This window comes from Strix aluco, chromosome 5, assembly GCF_031877795.1.
Source record: "Strix aluco isolate bStrAlu1 chromosome 5, bStrAlu1.hap1, whole genome shotgun sequence".
Taxonomy (NCBI): Eukaryota; Metazoa; Chordata; class Aves; order Strigiformes; family Strigidae; genus Strix; species Strix aluco.
Window position 1 is genome coordinate 73,470,474 of NC_133935.1, and position 19,591 is coordinate 73,490,064.

At 39.0% G+C, this 19,591-nt stretch overlaps 1 protein-coding gene across 2 annotated transcripts in view; it reads right to left on the minus strand.

Annotated features, from left to right (window-relative positions):
- Positions 1-19,591, minus strand: part of PRKAR2B (protein kinase cAMP-dependent type II regulatory subunit beta) — a 92,770-nt gene that overhangs the window by 17,534 nt on the left and 55,645 nt on the right. For both annotated transcript variants that reach the window (XR_012623652.1, XM_074827795.1), the window contains exons 3-4: positions 4,685-4,737; positions 3,458-3,541 (exon numbers count right to left, since the gene is read on the minus strand). Coding sequence is in view for 1 of the 2 variants with exons in the window: in XM_074827795.1 (XP_074683896.1) it covers positions 3,458-3,541; positions 4,685-4,737 (137 nt within the window). In the remaining variant the exon portion in view is untranslated. The remainder of the gene's footprint in view (positions 1-3,457; positions 3,542-4,684; positions 4,738-19,591) is intronic.

Here is a 19,591-nt window from a genome sequence, read left to right on the forward strand (position 1 = left end):
CATGCATGTTTCAATCTATACTCTTCTGTTCCAGTAATTTTTTCAATAGTGCTATACACTAGCTAAAACTGATACTGAGTTACAGCATCCAGATGGGAAGTGATTAAGACCCCAGAAAGGTGACAAGAATGCTAACATATCAATTCTTTAAAAGTACTTTTTATTTAATGGAGTTAACTAAGGAGTACCTTGCTGAACTGATGTTAGTTGACTGGTCACATCCTCATCAATCCACAAAGTTAAAGAAAGTTTCAAGAAAATTCAAGTAACTTCACAGACTTTAAGGAATTTATAAGAGTTGGCCTTTAAAACATAGAGTGCTGCTCAAGGAACTGTACCAGAACTGGTGTTCCTTTATATTATGCTATATTTTCAATCAGAGCCAGTATGTGAAATATTGATATTTAAAAAATACTTCTCCATAAGTTTACCTTTCTGATATTCAAAAACTGCTATCAGGTAAATGCAGGCTCAAGAAAGAGTTGTGTGTGTTTAGAAAGTCTTAAGTTGTCTCAAAGTCTGGAGGTTATCTTTTTCTCCTCTCTCTCATTTAGTCTCAATCCAAATGGTTCTACTGTTTTTCACTTTTATGTGAAGGCTCTTGTCTGTTCAGATGGACTCTTTAATTAAAATGCTGAGCAGCACCATAAGTCACCTCCTAACTACTGCAACTTCTTCTGCTTTTATCTTATCCTTCCACTTAAATTAAAACACAGTGATAGGGTGGGATTTAAGAAAATGTGAACTCCATTTAGCATTATGTACTGAACGCAATTCTGATCATGCTGTAAGACATGTAGCTATACTGTATTTCAGACTGGTGGCCTATCTAGGAATGGTGTTTGACACCTTGCTAAAAGGCCATCAGGGAAAAGCCATTAAGCTCTTTACATTGTCTATTCCCCTCTAACTCACTGACCTCTGAAACAATGTTTTTCATATGCAGACTATAGCAGAAAGAGGCTGAAGTTCAATGCAAGAAAAAAAGCAGTGGGAGTAGGAGATGCTGTCAATACACAGCTTAACTTCTGCTCCAGAAACTTTAGGTTTAGCAGTTGAAGATATTATCTCTCTCCAAGATGGAGTTTTCACTAATACACCAGAGAGTGAACTGCAGCAGCTGGCACCACGTGCGTTTGTACTGCAGGGTGGAGAAACAGAAGTAAGGAAGAAAGCGGGACAGAAACATTTAAATTACTGCAACTACAGCGGCAGAGCTCTTGAGTCACTGTCTAGCAGAAGAACAAGAAGGAGGAGTGGGAGAAGTCCCCTGGGGACTGCAGGTTGTGGCTCCACAGAAGGAGCAAGACAATCTGGAGAAGGCTACATTTTAATACCCTTGCTATCTTCAGAGCTCAGTAGCTTTGTAATGCCTCTTATGAATGAATTCCTTTACAAAAATCATCTTATTCAACTTTCCAGAATGCTGTCTGTGAAGGATTTAAAGCAGAAGGAAGTGTTCTTAATCCACCGGACAATCTGAGCAAAGTGGGGTAAATAAGACTTGGGAGATCCCAGGAGTGGATTTCAAGGCTTTGGATTGCACAGCACCACAAAGGGGGGACTCAGCTAAGAAGTCTTCTACTAAACACCTGGAATAGACTGTGGGAACTATTAGCAATTACAAGTGACTGATTCAGAAGCAGAAAGTAAAAAAGGAGTTCAAAATATCAAGGGGATGCAGTATCCAGACAGCAGCACAGTCCTGAGAAGACCTCCACAAACAGGGGAAGTAATCTCTCAATATTTCTTTGAAGAGTTATATCAAATGCCCACACTGGAACAGTTTAATGCTCTACATCTACACAACATTACAATATAGCTGATACAAAGCCTGTCCTGCAGACCAAGTGGCTGATGACTATTTAGACAGAAGATCTAGTTCTCACTGGAAGGGAAAGCAGATCTCATCCAGAGGATTGATACTATAAGCAGATACTACCAAGAAACTGTGTAAAGCCAGAATCAGGAAAGCAGCAGCTCAAAATGAACATCACAAGCAGATTCTAAGTCACACGATAATCTGTTGGGTCACAGGGTTCGTAAGAGAGAAGTGCTCAGAGGCTAAGCAAGAGGGGTCTGCCAAAATGCCATTGGCAGGCTAATGTAACAATGGTCCAGCCAAGTGGAAGCCAGGACACAGCAACTGTAAGGAAAACATATAATAAAGCAATTTCACATCCATAGCAGATGCCCACAAACCACTCTGTATCCCTGAAGTTATGCAGAAAAGTAACTCAGGAGTGGAAGGGGCAAATGCTTGGGTGACTTTAGCTTGAACCAGTATAGTGGAACAGCTAATTAATTACCCATTAAACAGACAGCATGAGGGAGGGAGTTAGGAAATCTGTGTTAGGATCCCTAGTGTCCCAAGAATGCACACATATTAGCACCTACATTGAGACATTTGATGCCCTCCTATAGTTCCAACTCCAGGGTTCTGCAAAACTGGGGGTCTGTGGCTCACTGCTCCTCAGGGCCTCTCTGGGAACAGGCATCCAGGGTCAGGGCTCAGCCTTTATGCAGGCAAAAGCAGGAGCTGGAAACCCACAGCACGAATTAACCTGCATTCTCTGTAACAGCACCTGACTTCCAAACAGAGCTGCAGGCTAGTCTTTCCATCAGCTCCTTCTTGAATCAAATTTAAAACTTTTTGTTCTCATGCTTAAAACTCTGCATAATTATTTCCCTTTCCCCCACGCTCCCTCCCCTTGACAGCACTGAATCAATTCTCTTGGGAAACCATTTGGTGTGCTGTGAGTCATGCCAACCTCAGTATGCATGTTTTGATTGATACACTCACCTTTTCCCTTAAACAACCCTGTGCTTTTTTGTAGCATTATCACCTTTGTCTGATCCAGATCACTCATTCACTGCATTTAAGCTTACTTAAAAGTCCATAATTGTTTTTGTAGGCAATAGAAGGAAATTATCTGCATAGAAAATGATCTGTAGCATTTTTACAGTATCTTTATTAAGTGAAATAATAACATAAACACCCTGCTATTGCCTTTCTCTTTCATTTTACTTCGTAACTTGCTTGTTCAATTACATCTATAGCTAAAATGTAGGCTTTGGGGGTAATTTTAGATTTTGATGGAGCACTCAGCACACTTCTGGATGATAAAAAGTAACTAGTAGAAACAAACGTACCAATTAACTGAAGAGTTTATATACATCAGTGTACAGCAAGAAGATTTAAAATAAAATACTTTACAATCATATTAATGTATACATTCATATTAATGTACTTCAAGACTATCATTCATGGTGGTGAACAAAAGGCTCTTTATATATATATAGTTATAAAAATGACACTTCTGGAGTTTATGAAATGGTCAAGAAAGCATACATAAGAGCTTACAAAAGCCAAATCTGTAAACTTCTGTTCAAAAGTTCGAAAGAATTAATTCTTAGCAGAACTCTTAAGTGTTGTTCATTACAAAGAGTCTCTTACCGGATCTAGGTTCTTAAAAAGAAGAATGTCCTTGCATGCCTCCTGCAGTCTGTTTCTTTGATCATCTGTTTTAGGGTGAATAATCTGGGGGATATAATGGAAAAACCTTTAAAGTGGTTATATCATATAGCAGCACTAGCTGAAGGACTGAGCTAAGCTAAGCATTTTATCCAAGATTTTGGCCATGTTTCGTAACACTTTCATTTCAAAACCTTCAGGATTTGAATAAACACTCAATAACGTATCACCATAGCATTAGCACTGCTGTATTTAAGCTAACAAGATCTTCACATTTGTAGAATCCAGTTCATTTCTGCAAGCCATTCTGGATACCTTTATCTCAAATATTGCTGCGTAAACATTACTACTCTCTAATCATATTTGGAGCATGCATGTTTTATAAAAAGCACCACTGTTACATTTAGCCATTTGCCATGACAACTTCCTGAAGAATATTTTGTGAAATAGTATCTGTGTTAAATTTGTATCAGAAGTTTCACAGAGTAAACAACAGACTTGACACTATCTGTGTGAGCCAGAGATTTACTAAATTACCGGTGCCTGGTTAATGTAAGTAGCAATCAAGTTAAGCTGTTCATTCAACTCATATGCTTAAAAAGGCATGCTAGGTTTCAAAGCTGTGATACTATAGCATAACCTTTTTGACAGTTTTACAAGCTAGAAATTAGGTAGAATACAAACATTTAAACTTGTCTTAAAAGTCATTCTTATGCTATTTTATATTAAAAGTTAAGCAAATGCCTTTAAAAGGGTGACGTAAGAATTAAATACAGTTATTAGGTATTGCATTGTACATTTCAAAATCTTAACGATTTTATAATTTACCTTTTTCTGCCTTATGAAAAATACTAGAATATTGAGGAAATTCCTGCAAGATTACGAGGATACCGAATAAGTACTTTTAGGAGCAGGCACTCTCTGGGCAAATATAACTGCACAAAATTTTTCCTTAACAGACCATGTATCAAAGGTGTGGTATAGAATAACACTCACATCAGGTCATACATGGATGACTATTACAGAGAGTTTTTAAATGTTCTTTTAACATGAAAACCTCACAGATTATTAAAGTACATTATAATAAGAATGCGTTTGGAAAGCAATGGTAATGCTGGTTACATAAGTTGCATAATCAGCCCTATTTTCTTCCTAAATTTAATGCCCAAGAACCAAAAAAGTAAGTATTTGACTCAAAGCATTAAATACCCTAGATTCTGTGTCGTCCTCTTCCTCATCAGGATTGTAAGCTTCTGCACATACTGAAATAAAAAAAAGGTATCATCTTAATTCAAAGTACAATAATGTTTCACAACATTTACAGAACAGAAAATGCATTGTGTGGCACAGTAATGTAACACACTCAATAGGGAATCAGAGAAGGTACTGCTGACAGGATCCATAGCAGGTCATCTCCAAACTGCCACTGAAACAAAGCTGCACTTGTATCATTTTTGGACGTGTTTTCTGTATTTTAAAGGACCTCTAATAAATAAACTTACACATTTCTCATCTAACCTGTTCTAAGTGGTCTTACCTTACTATCAGAATTTTTTTTCTGCTGTGTAAACTAGTACTTTGATAGAATTTAAGCTATCCGTACTGGATGCATCTGTGTAACTTCAAAGTGGTTTGGGGTTTTTGGGTTTGGGGTTTTTTGTTTGTTTGGTTGTTTTTTGTTTGTTTGTGTTTTGGTTTTTTATTTACATACTTAAAATTTTTCTCTTCTATCTGTCTTTACTTTTTAGGGTAAATAATTCTGCTTCTTGAATTCTTTCCTTACAAGTCATGTTTTTCAGCTATCCTCACTACTATTCTCTGCACTCCCTCCAATTAGCCCTATCTTTATTGAAGTGTGATGCTCAAAATTGGACCCAGTGCTTGAGCTGAGCAGAGTACTGAGTACAACAGATGAATTACTCCATGCATTTTGAGGCTATATGTCTTTTTCACCCATCCATCCCTTTTCACAAGAGCTTGATTATGTTTACTCATGTAATAGTCATGACTGACATATTGTTTTGAAAACCGACTGCTTAACCAGCTGTCCTGTGTCCTGTACATGGCTACTCTGCCCAAGTGTAGCACCATGCACTTAGACCTATTAAATATTACCTTATTCCCCAAGCCATTTCTCCAACGTGTCAAGATAATTTTCAATTCTCATCCTGTTCTCTGGTGTCCTTCCAATCCATTCTCAACTTTGTGACAACTTCAAATTTAATAAGTGTACCTTCTAATAATCCAGTTTATTACTGAAAAAAACAAAATAGTGTCTAAAATAAACTCTTGTGGAACACACACATGGTGGTAAAACAGCAGCAGCTGCTTAGAGGTTACTTTATCCAACCAGTTTTGCAGCTATATCCCATGCGCTTGCATTAAGACACTGCTTGATGTTCACTAGCTTGTTTACAGGGGAGTCTTGTGAGACAGCATTCAGAAGTTTTTAAAGTGAAAATGTAGGACATTTGCTCCTTTCCACAAGTTTTAATCTCTCATTACAGGGTGTTAGATAGTTCCAACAAACCCATGCTGACTGCTGTTTGTTGCCTTCCTCCAGCTACTTACAAATTATTTGAATATTTTTCTGTAATTTCTCTAGGAACAAAAATGATCTGTAAACCTGTGATAGGCCTCTTCCCTCCATAGCTCCCCCATGCTTTTAAGGATCAGTTTTTCTGTTTTTTCACACTCTCTCATTTCTCTTCTTCAGCTTCTCAATGGTAATTGCTAACAGGGCTGAGACTGATTTACCCAGCTCTTCCAGTTTCCACATATAGCATGTCTCAGGCACAGCTAACCTGGGAACACCTAACACATTAAGTACTCTCCAATTTGTCCTTTCTCTATTCTAGGCTGAGATTTCCATATGCTCTTAATACCACTAGTGAAGACTGGTGCTTCTGTTAAGCAGTAGAGCAACACTTTCCTGAAACTCGCTCTTAGCAGAAATATACTTCCAGAACAATTTCTGTTATTCCTCATGATCCTTCTTGTACACAATCTTTTCTTGTTCACATTTTTTGGCCTTGGCTTCTTTGATTTTTTTTTTCCCCACATCTTTTGCTGTTCTTTTACACTTGTTCTGAATAATCCAAACTAGTTTTCATTTTCTACATGGTTCCTTCTTGTGCTTGATATAAATAAGGTGCTTATATTTTAGGCAGATTTATTTTACTATGCTTTTTTGTCTTTGTATTTTTAATTTAAGGAACAACCAATTCCTTTAACTTCTTTTCTCCAGACTCCCTTCCAGAGAGATTATGCCCACAATCCTCTCATATCCCCTTGAAACCTGTTGTTCTGATTCTTTTACACAACTTCTTTCCCTTCCTGAAATCTGTGAGCTCTGTCATCCCAGGGTAATTCTCACTCAAGCTGCCTTTTCTCTCCCTGTTCTTGAACAGTTTCTTTCTTAGAGTTGGTATCAAACAGAATAGCTTCCCCTTCAATTGATTTTCCCACTGTCTCAAAATTTGGTTCTAAGTGCATTGTAAAACATGTTGGGTAGTTGGTATTCTCCTTTGTTGGCTTCCAACAGATGACTGATTAATTAAAATCTCCCATCATCACCATCCCCTATATTCTGCCAGTAAAAATCCCCACCTACCTGATCTGTTTGGTGGTCTGTGCAATGCCTGAGTAATGATGGAGGCCATGAGCTTTTCCCCTTTTACAGAGCATCGGTATGTCCAACTCCCTCTACAGCTGGGTCACAGCACAAGTGTCTGAACCCAATATACAACAGCAACAGCCTCTTCCTCCTCCCTTCACTTCCATTACATCTTTGCTATGCTAGTTCAGTCACACTGTTGCTCATAGATTAAGATTTCGGGTCCTCTTGTTTATTCCCTATATTATTATACAAACAACTTCTAAAGCAGCGACCAGGTAGACCCATTAAGATCCCCATTACCCCATCCAATTAAGATGATTTCATGGCAAAGTGTATCATTGCACATATTGGGTCCCAAAGGAAGTCTTGGTCCTCACCACATCAGGCACCTGGCAAACACTAAACTTCATAAAATTTAGCATCTTCAAAAACTTAGAGAAATTTGATACAAGTCCCTCTGGAACTGACTGAAAGATTCCTACCAAGTTTACTAGGAACTGGATTAGGTCCCAAATAATTACAAATGCCCACAAAAGGAAGTCTGCAATCTGTTGAACAACTATAATATTTTACCTCTATATAAACAAAATGTTCCTACCAACTGCTTTATGGTACCTACAGTTATTTCAATCTTGTCTGAAATAAACTTTAGGGGATTTTATTTAAATAGAAGCAATAATAACATGCCAAGTGAGCACCATAACTCATGATAATGTAAATTGCTACTTTGTTTCAGCGGGTATCAGCCTCTGTGCCCTAGTGTGTGTATGTGTACATGAGAGTCAACAAATCCATGCTACAGTACAGTGTGCTGCTGGGTATATGAACAGTCTGTCTCAACCTGAGTACAGTTACATCCTGTCCTTACCTTTGCTAAAACCTCTACATGAAAAAAATTATACAAATCAGGAATTTAATTCAAGAGCTTTGATGTTGTTTATCCCAGAATTGACAGGTCTTAAAGAGCCTGGCTGAACATTTAACAGTCTTCCAGATCACACAAAAGAAACTGAATTTAGCCTCATCCATGACCATCCTGAATCATCTCATCAGTCCCTTTCACATAGCCTGAAGTAGGATCTGTCCAGAAAGAGAGTATGCTCCTGATGTCTGTGTCATCTAGTGTCTCTGCTCTAACTTCACTCTTCTCTGCCAGCTCATTTCAGTCAGTCTCATTAACTATTATCAGCAGGTGCCTTGATTAAATATTTCTTCTTTATCACTGATTATAGACAATATATTTAAGAACTGCAGTTTATCCTGGCTAGTGTCCATCTACCCAAATTTTAAAATTATTTATTCTTATCATCTGTGATGAGAAACTTACTCTTCTAGTTACAATTCTGTACTTACTTTGCCTTGGATGCATCTTTCATCTGGGTTGAAGCTTAAAGATTATACCAAAGCTACGGCTCTGTTTTAAACATGGAATTTCCTTTCCATTATTGATTATTTCAGTAGCCTGTTTTACAGACTAGTCTAGTAACATATTTATTTCTAAGTGCATACCACTAGACGTCTCATGGAAAAACTTGATACATTTTACCTGTTCTTGAAATATGGTCTCTGACATTGCTATGGTCCACTGAATTTCATGACATGAACACTGGAGTTTGGCACATGAGAATCCCAATGACATAAACCATCTAAAACTAAATGAGATGCCTCTTATGTAGACATCTGCAGAAGTTATCTGGATTCCAATTACAGTCAAAAGGAGAGAAACTGGCACATTTATGAAGTAATTCACGTGACCTGTATTATATGTCCAGATTAAGACATGATTAATTAAAAATGTGACTAATTGGCTGAAATAAATCATATCCCTCTTGAGATTAGTCCTGTTAGTTATAACAAACTGCAAGACTGGTTCCCCCACTTCTCCATTTAGTCCATAATTCTTGGAAAACAAAGAAATTCATCATTTGATAATGATGGCAGGTTGCTCATGCAATAGCACACCTTCTTTGTTCATTTCGTATATTCCAGGAAGATGGTCTGTGGTCTCCATCTCTCTTGTCTAAGGCTTGACTGGCACCACAGACATTAGTTATTCTGAACCATTCCACTGCTGGTGGCTGCAATACTCATAGTGTTCAGTATTTTATTTTTCTACCTCTCCAGCTCATTCCACAGTGTACACAGTACATAGCACAGTCACAGTACATGGTGACTTTATCACACTCAAATGCCCTGCCGCATTTTGCTACATGTCACTGCTGAATGCAATACTTGCATCATTGCTCAAAAAGCAATCCTAATACCATTCTTAGGGACCTATTTCATCCCATGCATATAATTATGGCATCAAAAATAGTGATACAAACACTATACATATTTCTCCATTGGTTGCTAAGCTCAACTAAGTGAAACTATTTTTATTCTGTTCTTCCAACTGAGGGTTACATTTCACATATAATTCCCCAAGATGGACACAAACAAGCCCAAATACATCAGTGCAAAGTATTTGTAGGAAAAATCTGAATTGTCAAAAGGCAGTGCATTACTAAAATATACACACACTGAAAACTGCACACAACTCTAGATGGATTACTTTGTCAGCAAGAAGAGGAAAGCTTTTATAATTTCCAACTCATTACTCCCAAGTAAAGTCAATTTTCTGGTTTTCAGCTAGTAAATGTTTTATATTCAAAACCAGAAATACAGTCACTTCAGATATGAATTCTAAAATGAAAATTAACATATAGTTAGTAATTGTAAGTTCACAAAAAATATTAGTCACACTCTATCTATTCCCTTGATATATCAGGAAACAAGAACTTATCAATAATGAAATGAATGAAAATTCATATATAATAATAAAATAATGTATTATCCTCAAAACATGGCAGGAAAACCAATCAGTATGTGTGTTCCCTTTCCAAAACACAGAATCCTGAGTCATAAAGCTTATTAGAAAGAATTTCACAAGAGAAAAAGAGCTGTGGAAATATTTCTTCATCCCATTCAGGGCAAATCAAGACTACAATGTTGCCAGGCCGCAGCATGAAAACAGACCATCTCTAGCCACTGTATGGCAAGCATGCTATATGTCCCTACGAACATCCCTAACTATGACAGCTATGCCCATTCCCTCATACAGCAAGAATGTCACTTCCATGATTTAGCCATATGAAAATTGCTAAGGTGACTCAATGGCAGTGTGAGATTTTCTTCCATTTTGTCAGGATGTACTTCTCTTCACCTACTAAACACAGATTTCAAACATGGTGCACAGAGACTCCTTCCACAGCAGGTGGTAATTCCAAACTAGGCCGCAAATACTACCAGACCTCCAGAGTTTCTGACAGGAAAACTCATTTTTTAACATCTCATCAGTTCCTACCACTGCAGGAGGAACTAGCAAGAGAGCCCAGCACCCCAAAATCCCAGTTTCATAAGTATTTTTTATTTTAAAAAAGAGCAACCCTGTGCAATAGTAGCAATGTGAAATAACCAGTCATGGTCTCTGATGCTTGCAACTATCAAGTCCTATATTATTTCAAGACCTGGTTTTGACTGGACCACATGTATGATGAGATTGAAGAGCTGTAAGTAAACATAAGGTCTGAAGAACAACGCAGAGAAAGGAGACCAACTTTCTCCTCTATCTGAGAACGATGAGATGGGATAAAATTTACCTGATTCTGCGCATGATATAATAAGGCAATACCAACTGGCTCTGCTGCTGAGATCCACCATTTGTGCAAAACCCTGAAACTATTTCAAGGAGTTAAGTTTACTTTAAATATAAGTTAATTTGGAAGAAAGCATGATCATGGAGGCTATAATTTCCCATGATACTGTCAAAAAGAAGGCATCTCGGAAACACTTATGCCTGATATGGTCACTAAACTGAAACTTTATTTAGGCATAATTAGGGGAATTAATACACAGAATGCCTGATTCCTTGCAATTCTGGCAGTCACAGAGACATGAATATTTGTGAGATTTCCTCACATGCAACAAACCAAAAATTGAAGAATTTCCCCTCCAATCTACCAGATTTATAGGGTAACGACTTTTGAGTGGTCCACTACGTAACACGAATCTCTAAGTGCTCAGGACACCAGCCTAAAAATCCGAAGCTGGATAAAATCCAGGCAGCTTGTTTCCTCTTAATTATCAGGAGGGTGAGGTGACCTTCAGTTCATTAGAGGGGACTGACTGAACTGGAGTCTTGGGAGCACTGCCAAGACAGTCTGTTTCAAGGTTGGCTCCTCATGGAAGGACAGTTATCTACTCTTGCTGTCAGTGTATAGAGTGAAATTCTCCAAAGACTTCCTGATAGTCACAAACACATACCAAATATTAGGTTTGTGCTCAGCTACACAGCTCAATGGCAAAACCTTTTGCCAGAGTTGGCAGACGTTGCTCAGCCTGCACTACATGCTTGCAAGAAATCAGATTCACACAATCAACTCTACAGTATTTTCTCTTGTCCATCTGCTACCAGTGCTATTTCTAATTAGTCAAACTTCCAAGATATTTCCTCCAGCATTTCTAAATAACATGAATTGCCTAATATAACATGTAGCATCTTGAATGAGGCCTATGCCAGCAGTGAGTCATAGAACCTCCCAAGGATTTTCTGTTGAAAAGTCCACATGGGGTTTATTCATATTTCACCAATCCTCACACCAAAGCAGAATTTCATCAAGATTGTACTCAACACTATGAAAGCCCATCTGAAGAAACATGATGGCCCACACAAGACATTTTTGGATAACTTTACCCCAGTTGAGTTATTCATGTGTGGGCACCTTTGCACAAGTTCCTTAACATTATTTGGCATATAACAGTGAAAATTGCGACGTGTTAGACTGCAGTACCTTCCTGTACTCCAGAGTCCAATGCACTCTGCATCACAGCTAGCATGCTCATTGCTGGTTCTAAGATGCACACTCTTCCCTGAATCACAGGGGTTTGAATCACTAAATAGGCTCCTCTGCAGAAACAGTATGTTTGAACTTTACCACAAGTAGCTGAAGAACTTGCCTATTTTTAAACAGAGAACCAGAAAGGGGCTTTAACAGCATTTCCCTAAGGACTTACATAGTACGTAGTCCTCTTTCTAGTCCTATTTCAGTACTTTCCATAATTGTGTAATTTGTCAAGATGGAGCTAAAATAACAACCAGGCTTCTGGCTAAGGGTAGGAGACAGTTTTGCTTGGCTTCTCAGGACGTGCTTGACTATCTGTCTGGCTAGTGAAAACACACATTAGAGCGTCCAGAGTACTATAGGTAGTTATTAAACAGTAAAATCATTACAAAAGTAAGATGCACTTCCACTATAGAGTTTGCCAGTATATACCATGTACTACTCACTCTATAAGGTTTCCCAATATAGCATATGGAGTAGCATAACATATAGCAACATATTGTACTCTGATGCTGACTTGTATAACCTTCTGTTCCCATTCTCATATGAGTCCAAGCAGTTCACAATGCTACAGTGTGTTATTTGGAACATATCTGAAATATTTGACAAAGTTGGAGCAGACACAGCTCTCTGCCTACATTTCAATTTTATATTTGCTAATTCTACAGGATAAAAACAGAACTCACCCATCTCTCTTCCTCCCATATTTAGTATTTCATAGCCATCAACTACAGACTTTTTTCTTATTGAAAAGTCAGCATCAGGAAGATCTCAGAGAGTGTACATTATCTTCCCACTAGAAAACTCATCCCTTACATAGAAAGGGATCAAATATAAATTGCAGCTATTAAGAAAACATTCTGAACCATACAACCTAATATTTTTGCCTATTTTGTAACTGCTTTATAAAATCAGATTTAATATTATTTTACATCAAAATATTTTTCAGGATTCTAAATACATATCAAATACTAAACAGCTTCGGAACCTCATTTGCTACAAACATTTTAAAAATTGAAGCTACAACTTTTGATCTCCAGAGCCTGAGATGCACATATTTGCATTTTGAAACTAGTAACATAGTAGTAGTTTAAGGAAACTATATATAATGTAGTAAACCACAAGAGCAGCTTGTTTTTACCCAAAATGAATTATCTGTCCAGTCTAACAGTGTTTGTAATTTATACTGTACATCATGTCAGGTTTCATATAATAGAGCTTAAAATGGTAAAATAGTTGCTGTTGAGTTTTGCTAAACTATGTAAACTTCAACAAGAAACTATTTAGATGAGTTCTAATACATTTGAAGACACATTAAAGTGGTCAGTAACATACTTAGCCACTTCCTGAAAAAATACCGTAGCCAAATTTTTAAAACTTGATGGCAAAATTATATATATTGAATACCTTAAAGAGGAAACAGACATTCAAATTAATTTATTACCCATTAATCTCTTTTAATCTCTCCTTTGGTTTGTCCATGCATGTCTTGTCCTCAATCTTGCAAAATATCTGAAAAGGAGGCATTTGTTTTGGTTGTTAAATGAAATATGTGTATTTGGTGCTTAATTATTAAAAATTATTCTTTTTAATGATGGGTTAAATACGAAAGATGTGTGCAGAAAGACACCACTGAATTTACAAACCTATCAGAGTAAAATATGAAACTATAATACAACAGAATAAAAAAAATAGAAAACGGGAGAAAAATACAAGTAGAGAGAAATGCCAAAAAAGGAAGTACTCAAGATTTTGGAGTTATGAGAAGACATTGAAGGTGAGATGTAAGAATCAGTCAGATGTAGGACAGGGTGGGTAGAAAAAACTAGGAATTATTTGCAAAAAAAAGAAAATGGTAAAATCATAGTAATAAGTGTGTTGGGTTTGCATGGCAAGGTTCTGGTAGCGGGGATGGGGGTTACAGGGGTGGCTTCTGTGAGAAGCTGCTGGAAGCTTCCCCCATGTCCAACAGAGCCAATGCCAGCCGGCTCCAAGGTGGACCTGTTGCCGGCCAAGGCTGAGCCCATCAGCAATGGTGTTAGTGCCTCTGGGATAACATATTTAAGAAGGGGGGGTAAAAACTGCACGACAGCAACTGCAGCCAGAGAGAGGAGTGAGAATATTTGAGAGAAACAACTCTGCAGACACCTAGGTCAGTGAAGAAGGAGGGGGAGGAGGTGGTCCAGGCACCAGAGCAGAGGTTCCCCTGCAGCCTGTGGTGCAGCCCATGGTGAGGCAGCTGTGCCCTGCACCCATGGAGGGTAACGGTGGAGCAGATCTCCACCTGCAGCCCGGGGAGGACCCCACACCAGAGCAGGTGGGTGCCTGAAGGAGGCTGTGACCCCCGTGGGAAGCCCATGCTGGAGCAGGCTCCTGGCAGCACCTGTGGCCCTGTGGAGAGAGGAGCCCACGCTGGAGCAGGTTTTCTGGCAGGACTTGTGACCCTGTGAGGGACCCACGGTGGAACAGTCTGCTCCTGAAGGGCTGCACCTTGTGGAGGGGACCCACACTGGAGAAGTTCATGAAGAGCTGCAGCCTGTGGGAAGGACCCACGCTGGAGAAGTTCATGGAGGACTGTCTGTTGTGGGAGGGACCCCATGCTGGAGCAGGGGAAGAGTGTGAGGAGGAAGAAGCAACAGAGACAACGTGTGATGAACCGACTGCAACCCCCATTCCCTGTCCCCCTGTGCCACTCAGGGGGAGGAGGTAGAAGAAATCGGGAGTGAAGTTGAGCCCAGGATGGAGGGGTAGCAGAGAGATGTTTTAAGATTTGGTTTTATTTCTCATTACTGTACTCTGATTTGATTGGTAATAAATTAAATTAATTCCCTGAGCTGAATCTGTTTTGTGCGTAATAGTATTTGCTGAGTGATCTCCCTGTCCTTATCTTGACCCACAAGCCATTTGTTTTATTTTCTCTCCCCCTCTCCAGTTGAAGAGGGGGAGTGATAGAGCAGTTTGGTGGGTACCTGGTGTCCAGTCAAGGTCAACCCACCACAATAAGGTAAGTAAAGACATACAGAAAGGGAAGAGGTGAAAGATGTTCTTCTCCAAGGCACTCTAACATACTGGAGGAAGGGAAGTGCCTATGCTCTGTAAAGGAGAACTTGGAAAAGTAGGAGTAGAACCAAAAAAAGCATAAGAAACACAGAATTCAAGACAGGAAAATGAACAGCAGAACTCAGGTCTGCCAGCAGGTGACCAGGTACACCAGCCAAGCACCACCCCGATATAATGGGACTGGGGCGAGGAGGGGGGAAAGGAGAGGGACTAGTGTTACAGATTTGCAAAGAGTTACAAAGGCTAATGAAACAAAAAGAAGGTGGTTATCTTATGGAACCACATTTTATGACTATTTTATATGCTGGTGTTTTAAAGAGTAACACAAGATCTTGATAGCTAAAAGAAGGATGTAGTAAGGGGAAGAAAATGGATAGGAGTGACACACAAAGAAAATAATCAATGCTGACAGGACATGTAAAGATATAAAATGATTCAAGAAAAGAGGAAAAAATGTAGCAGACAAGAGAAGGTGACTTCCAAACCAAAGATTCATGCAAAGAGTGACTCTAGGGAGGTTAGAGACAAAGCCTATTGGCTCCAACAAGCTTGTCTCAGTGTCCTGCCAGCGGACTGAACTGATTTGACCACAATAAGGTGAAAAACCTGCCAATAGCAGTATGATCAATCATCCAGCAAAATGAGGAAGGTACAGATAATATTAAATCTAGAATACTCCTAGGAACCATTGGAAATGACATCTAATTAAGTTGTAATTACAAGAACTCCTCAGAGGCATTGTCAAAACCAGTGTTCCCACATACAGGGTAGACACTTTGGGCAGCTAAGGGAGTGCAAAATTCAATCTCAACAGGCTTCACAGAAAACCCTGTATCCATATGGGATTCAGAATAGCAAGCTGTGGATAGGCATCTAAAAATGAGGTGGAGACATTCTTTTAAAAGAATGGTTGCTACAGCAAATTTACCTTTGCTCTTCACAGCTATGGGACCAAGGGAAGAAAGCTTGAACTCACCTTTCCCCGTTTTTCAGAGTGCCCTACATTCTACATTACAAAATACTCTGTAATGAGATGCTTTTCATTCCTCCTGGGCCCAGGCTGTTAGGCAAAATGAAATGCAGTAATAAGCTGAAGGAGCTTGTCTCCTGGAATTTTAGCATGCTGATTTTAGGTATGTTGGCTTTGGTCAAATGGGTAAGTCATGCTCACATGATCCTCTATATAAGAAATATGATAAACCAAATTTACTAAACAGGTTCCAGATAAAACAGGAAGACAGGTAGACAAAAAACACTATGGAAAATCTTTCTGCCAAGTTTTGAAAAGGTTGATTTTGAACATCTGGTTTCTCAGCAATTCCAGAAAATCCATTTAAGACTTTTTGCTGACAGGATTCTCTTCAGATAGCCAAAGGAAGTTTAGAAGACAAATCATAACTATGAAATAATATATGCTGTTTTACTTTTTCATAGTCAAAATATAAACTTATTATGAAATAATACTGGTACTACATACTAAGGTAAGAAAGCAAGTGCTCAACACAGCAATCATGCTCACCTACATCCCTAATGGTGCAGACAACTACAACAAGCCAATAGATGGACTACAAATATTATCATTCCAAGAACTGGGACTGTAATCACCCTGAGAACACAGATTAACACGCTTATATTCCCTAATAATAGATGTTGTCCATAACTGTGTGACTACTTACCACTCAGAACAAGAAAGAAGGCATCAAGGTCTCACAGAACTAGTTAATCTTTTTCTAAAAGAAAAAAAACCAACCCAAACCTCCATTCAGCTAACAAGCTGTCACTACTTGGAACTAATATTTCTCAGAAAGTCCTTAGCCAAAGGTAAATGCAGACGGTGTACTCTGATGACTGAAAAAAATGCATCTTTATTCCCAGCTTTCTAAACACCCTCCACCCCTCCCACATATACACATTTGGTACCATTATGAACTAAATACTACTGTATTCAAAAGACTAAATGGGTGAACACACAAACTGATATGAAACTAGCTTTTTTCCTGCATACTGTAAAACCAGTTTTATTTCTTCCATCTATGGATCTTGCAGATGTTCAAAGTGCTGTTTTCACTCCCTCTTGTTTTAGACTGTTATAAGGAGATGTGTAAAAGCTGGATGAGGCATAATCAACACACGTAGGACACGCCAAGTTGTATTACTCTTTTATGCTAGTCACCAACACTTAACTCCATTTTCTCAGTACCTACTTAAAACCAGATTGTAATTGAAGAGAAGCTGGCTAAAGATGAACCCAGGAAAAGTGACATAATATATGCAGGAGAACATCATTGATGAACACCTGGCAATGGGACCTCAGACAACCTCAGACTGTCAAGACAGTTGTTTTGGACTTTCCAGTCTACTCCACACCCAAATGGCTGTGATAACAAAAGCACACTTGTCCACCAGCAGCTAACCAAGAAAGACTGTGCTCTTTCCACTTAATGAAGAAAGGACCAAAGTGATCCATGCATGAATGGCCTCCAGACTTCTGCAACAAATTTCTAATAATTACATCACATTATCCTGGAAAAAGCTGACCACATCTCCACAAATACTTTGCTGCTGTATTCCAGTCCCTGTTCCAGTATTCTCCATTTTAGGCAGAGTTCCTTGTTTTACACAAACCTCAACTTGTAGTCTCTTGTCTTAATATGCAGGATCTCCACTGGGACCAGCTCTTGCTTTCCCCTGCACAACCACAACCTTACACTGTTTCAGCAGAAAATGAAACTGTCAGACAACAGGAGAAAGCTCATGAGTGTGAATGAATGTAGCAACTTTCTCAGCAACTGAATCCACACCAGAAAATCTCAGAATAAAAGCGGACTTGCCGTTTGAAAACTAAACATAAAATTCATGCTTCTAACTCAGTTTCCTCTTGGTCAGCTACACACGCAAAACAGATCCATACTTTCAGGGAAATAATATACACATGAAATTATTCTTACTGAATGGAAGGGAGGAAAGATTTTTATTTCTATTTTTACTTCATGAGAGGAGAGGTAATAGCACATGCTCCCTCTGTAAACTACAATTACTTTAAATTTGGAGGGGAAAAAAAAAAATAAAGATCCTAACCTGAGCCAGACACCTTACATTGACTGAAACCAATATCCTAGGAAATTGTATTTCCCAGATAAGCACTTTTCTGAAAAGCTCCTAGAATTATAGCACGAGTTAAACAAAGAGTTAACATTTCACCTTGCAGGGTGCTAGAATTCAGGCTTACAGTTCAGTCTTTTTCTCCTGAGAAAGGAAGTACCTACAGATGCTCTTCAGCAACAATTCTGTTAAATATCAAAGGAGAATAAATGAACCCTTAGGGCAAGACAGAGCAGCATCTAGCTTCTTCAGCCAAAACAGTCATTTGTAACAGAATGTTCTTTTAGAGATGAAACTTAGAGGGGATAATCAAGGCCACAGAGAAAGCTGAAGGAACTCCAAGGAAATTGTATTCCTTTATAAATGTCCTGTGTTTAAGCAGCAGTGCTAAAGAACTTCTTGATTTAATTTTTATACAGTTCCCTTGACACTTCTAGAAATTTCAGGTTTAATGATTAAATAATCATTTAGTATAAAAGTTACCAAGATAGCAGCACAGCTGGGAGATTCTACCTGGTCTAGTGGAAGGTGTCCCTGCCCATGGCAGGGGGAGGTGGAACTAGATGATCTTTAAGGTCCCTTCCAACCCAAACCATTCTATGATAACAAAAATATTCTAGTTGCATGAACCAGACCATTTGCTGACTGAGGTATCCACTGCTGATACATTAAATAAAACTATTCTAATTCTAAAGAAATCAAAACCAATAAAAAGTAATAAAAATTAAAAGCTACAAGTGTTAAAAATAAACAGTGCCAGGCTTGGAATACTGTGACAAATGAATCTGAAGGTACTACGTTTAGTGTAACCACTTTAAATCAACGTGGTTTTTTACACTCTCAGAGGCCTTTCAACATGCTGACCTCTAAAGTGAAGGTAAAGTCACTTACAACTAGATGAAGTTCTAAAACGTACACAATACACACAACCCAGTGTATAGATCATTCAAGTCTGGCGAACATTTTTTATCTTAGCCTACCCTCCAAAGAGGCACGTGCACCCAAACATCTCTTGTTCTCATCCTCAGCCCTGCAACAGCACAGGCACAGGGAGCTGCTCCCCTAGAACAGCCCTGGGAGTCTTGGTGGGCAGCTGCTGACCATGAGCCAGCAGTGCCCCAGCAGCAAGGAGGACCAACCGCCTCCTTGTCTGTATGAACAGGAGAAGTGATAGTCCCTCTCTACTCCACACTCATTAGACCACATCTAGAATACTAGGTCCACTTTGAGGGCTTCCAACAGAGGAAAGATATTGACAAACTGTAATGAGCTCAGTGGAGGGTCATCAGGGTGGTTGAGCACTTGCCCTGTGAGCAGGGGCTGAGGGAGCTGGGTTTGTTCAGCCTGGAGAAGACACAGCTTTGGGGGACCTGACAGCAGCATGGCAGTACCTACGGGGAGGTCACTGAGGCTCTGCACACTGGTGCACAGTGGGAAGATAACAGACAAAGG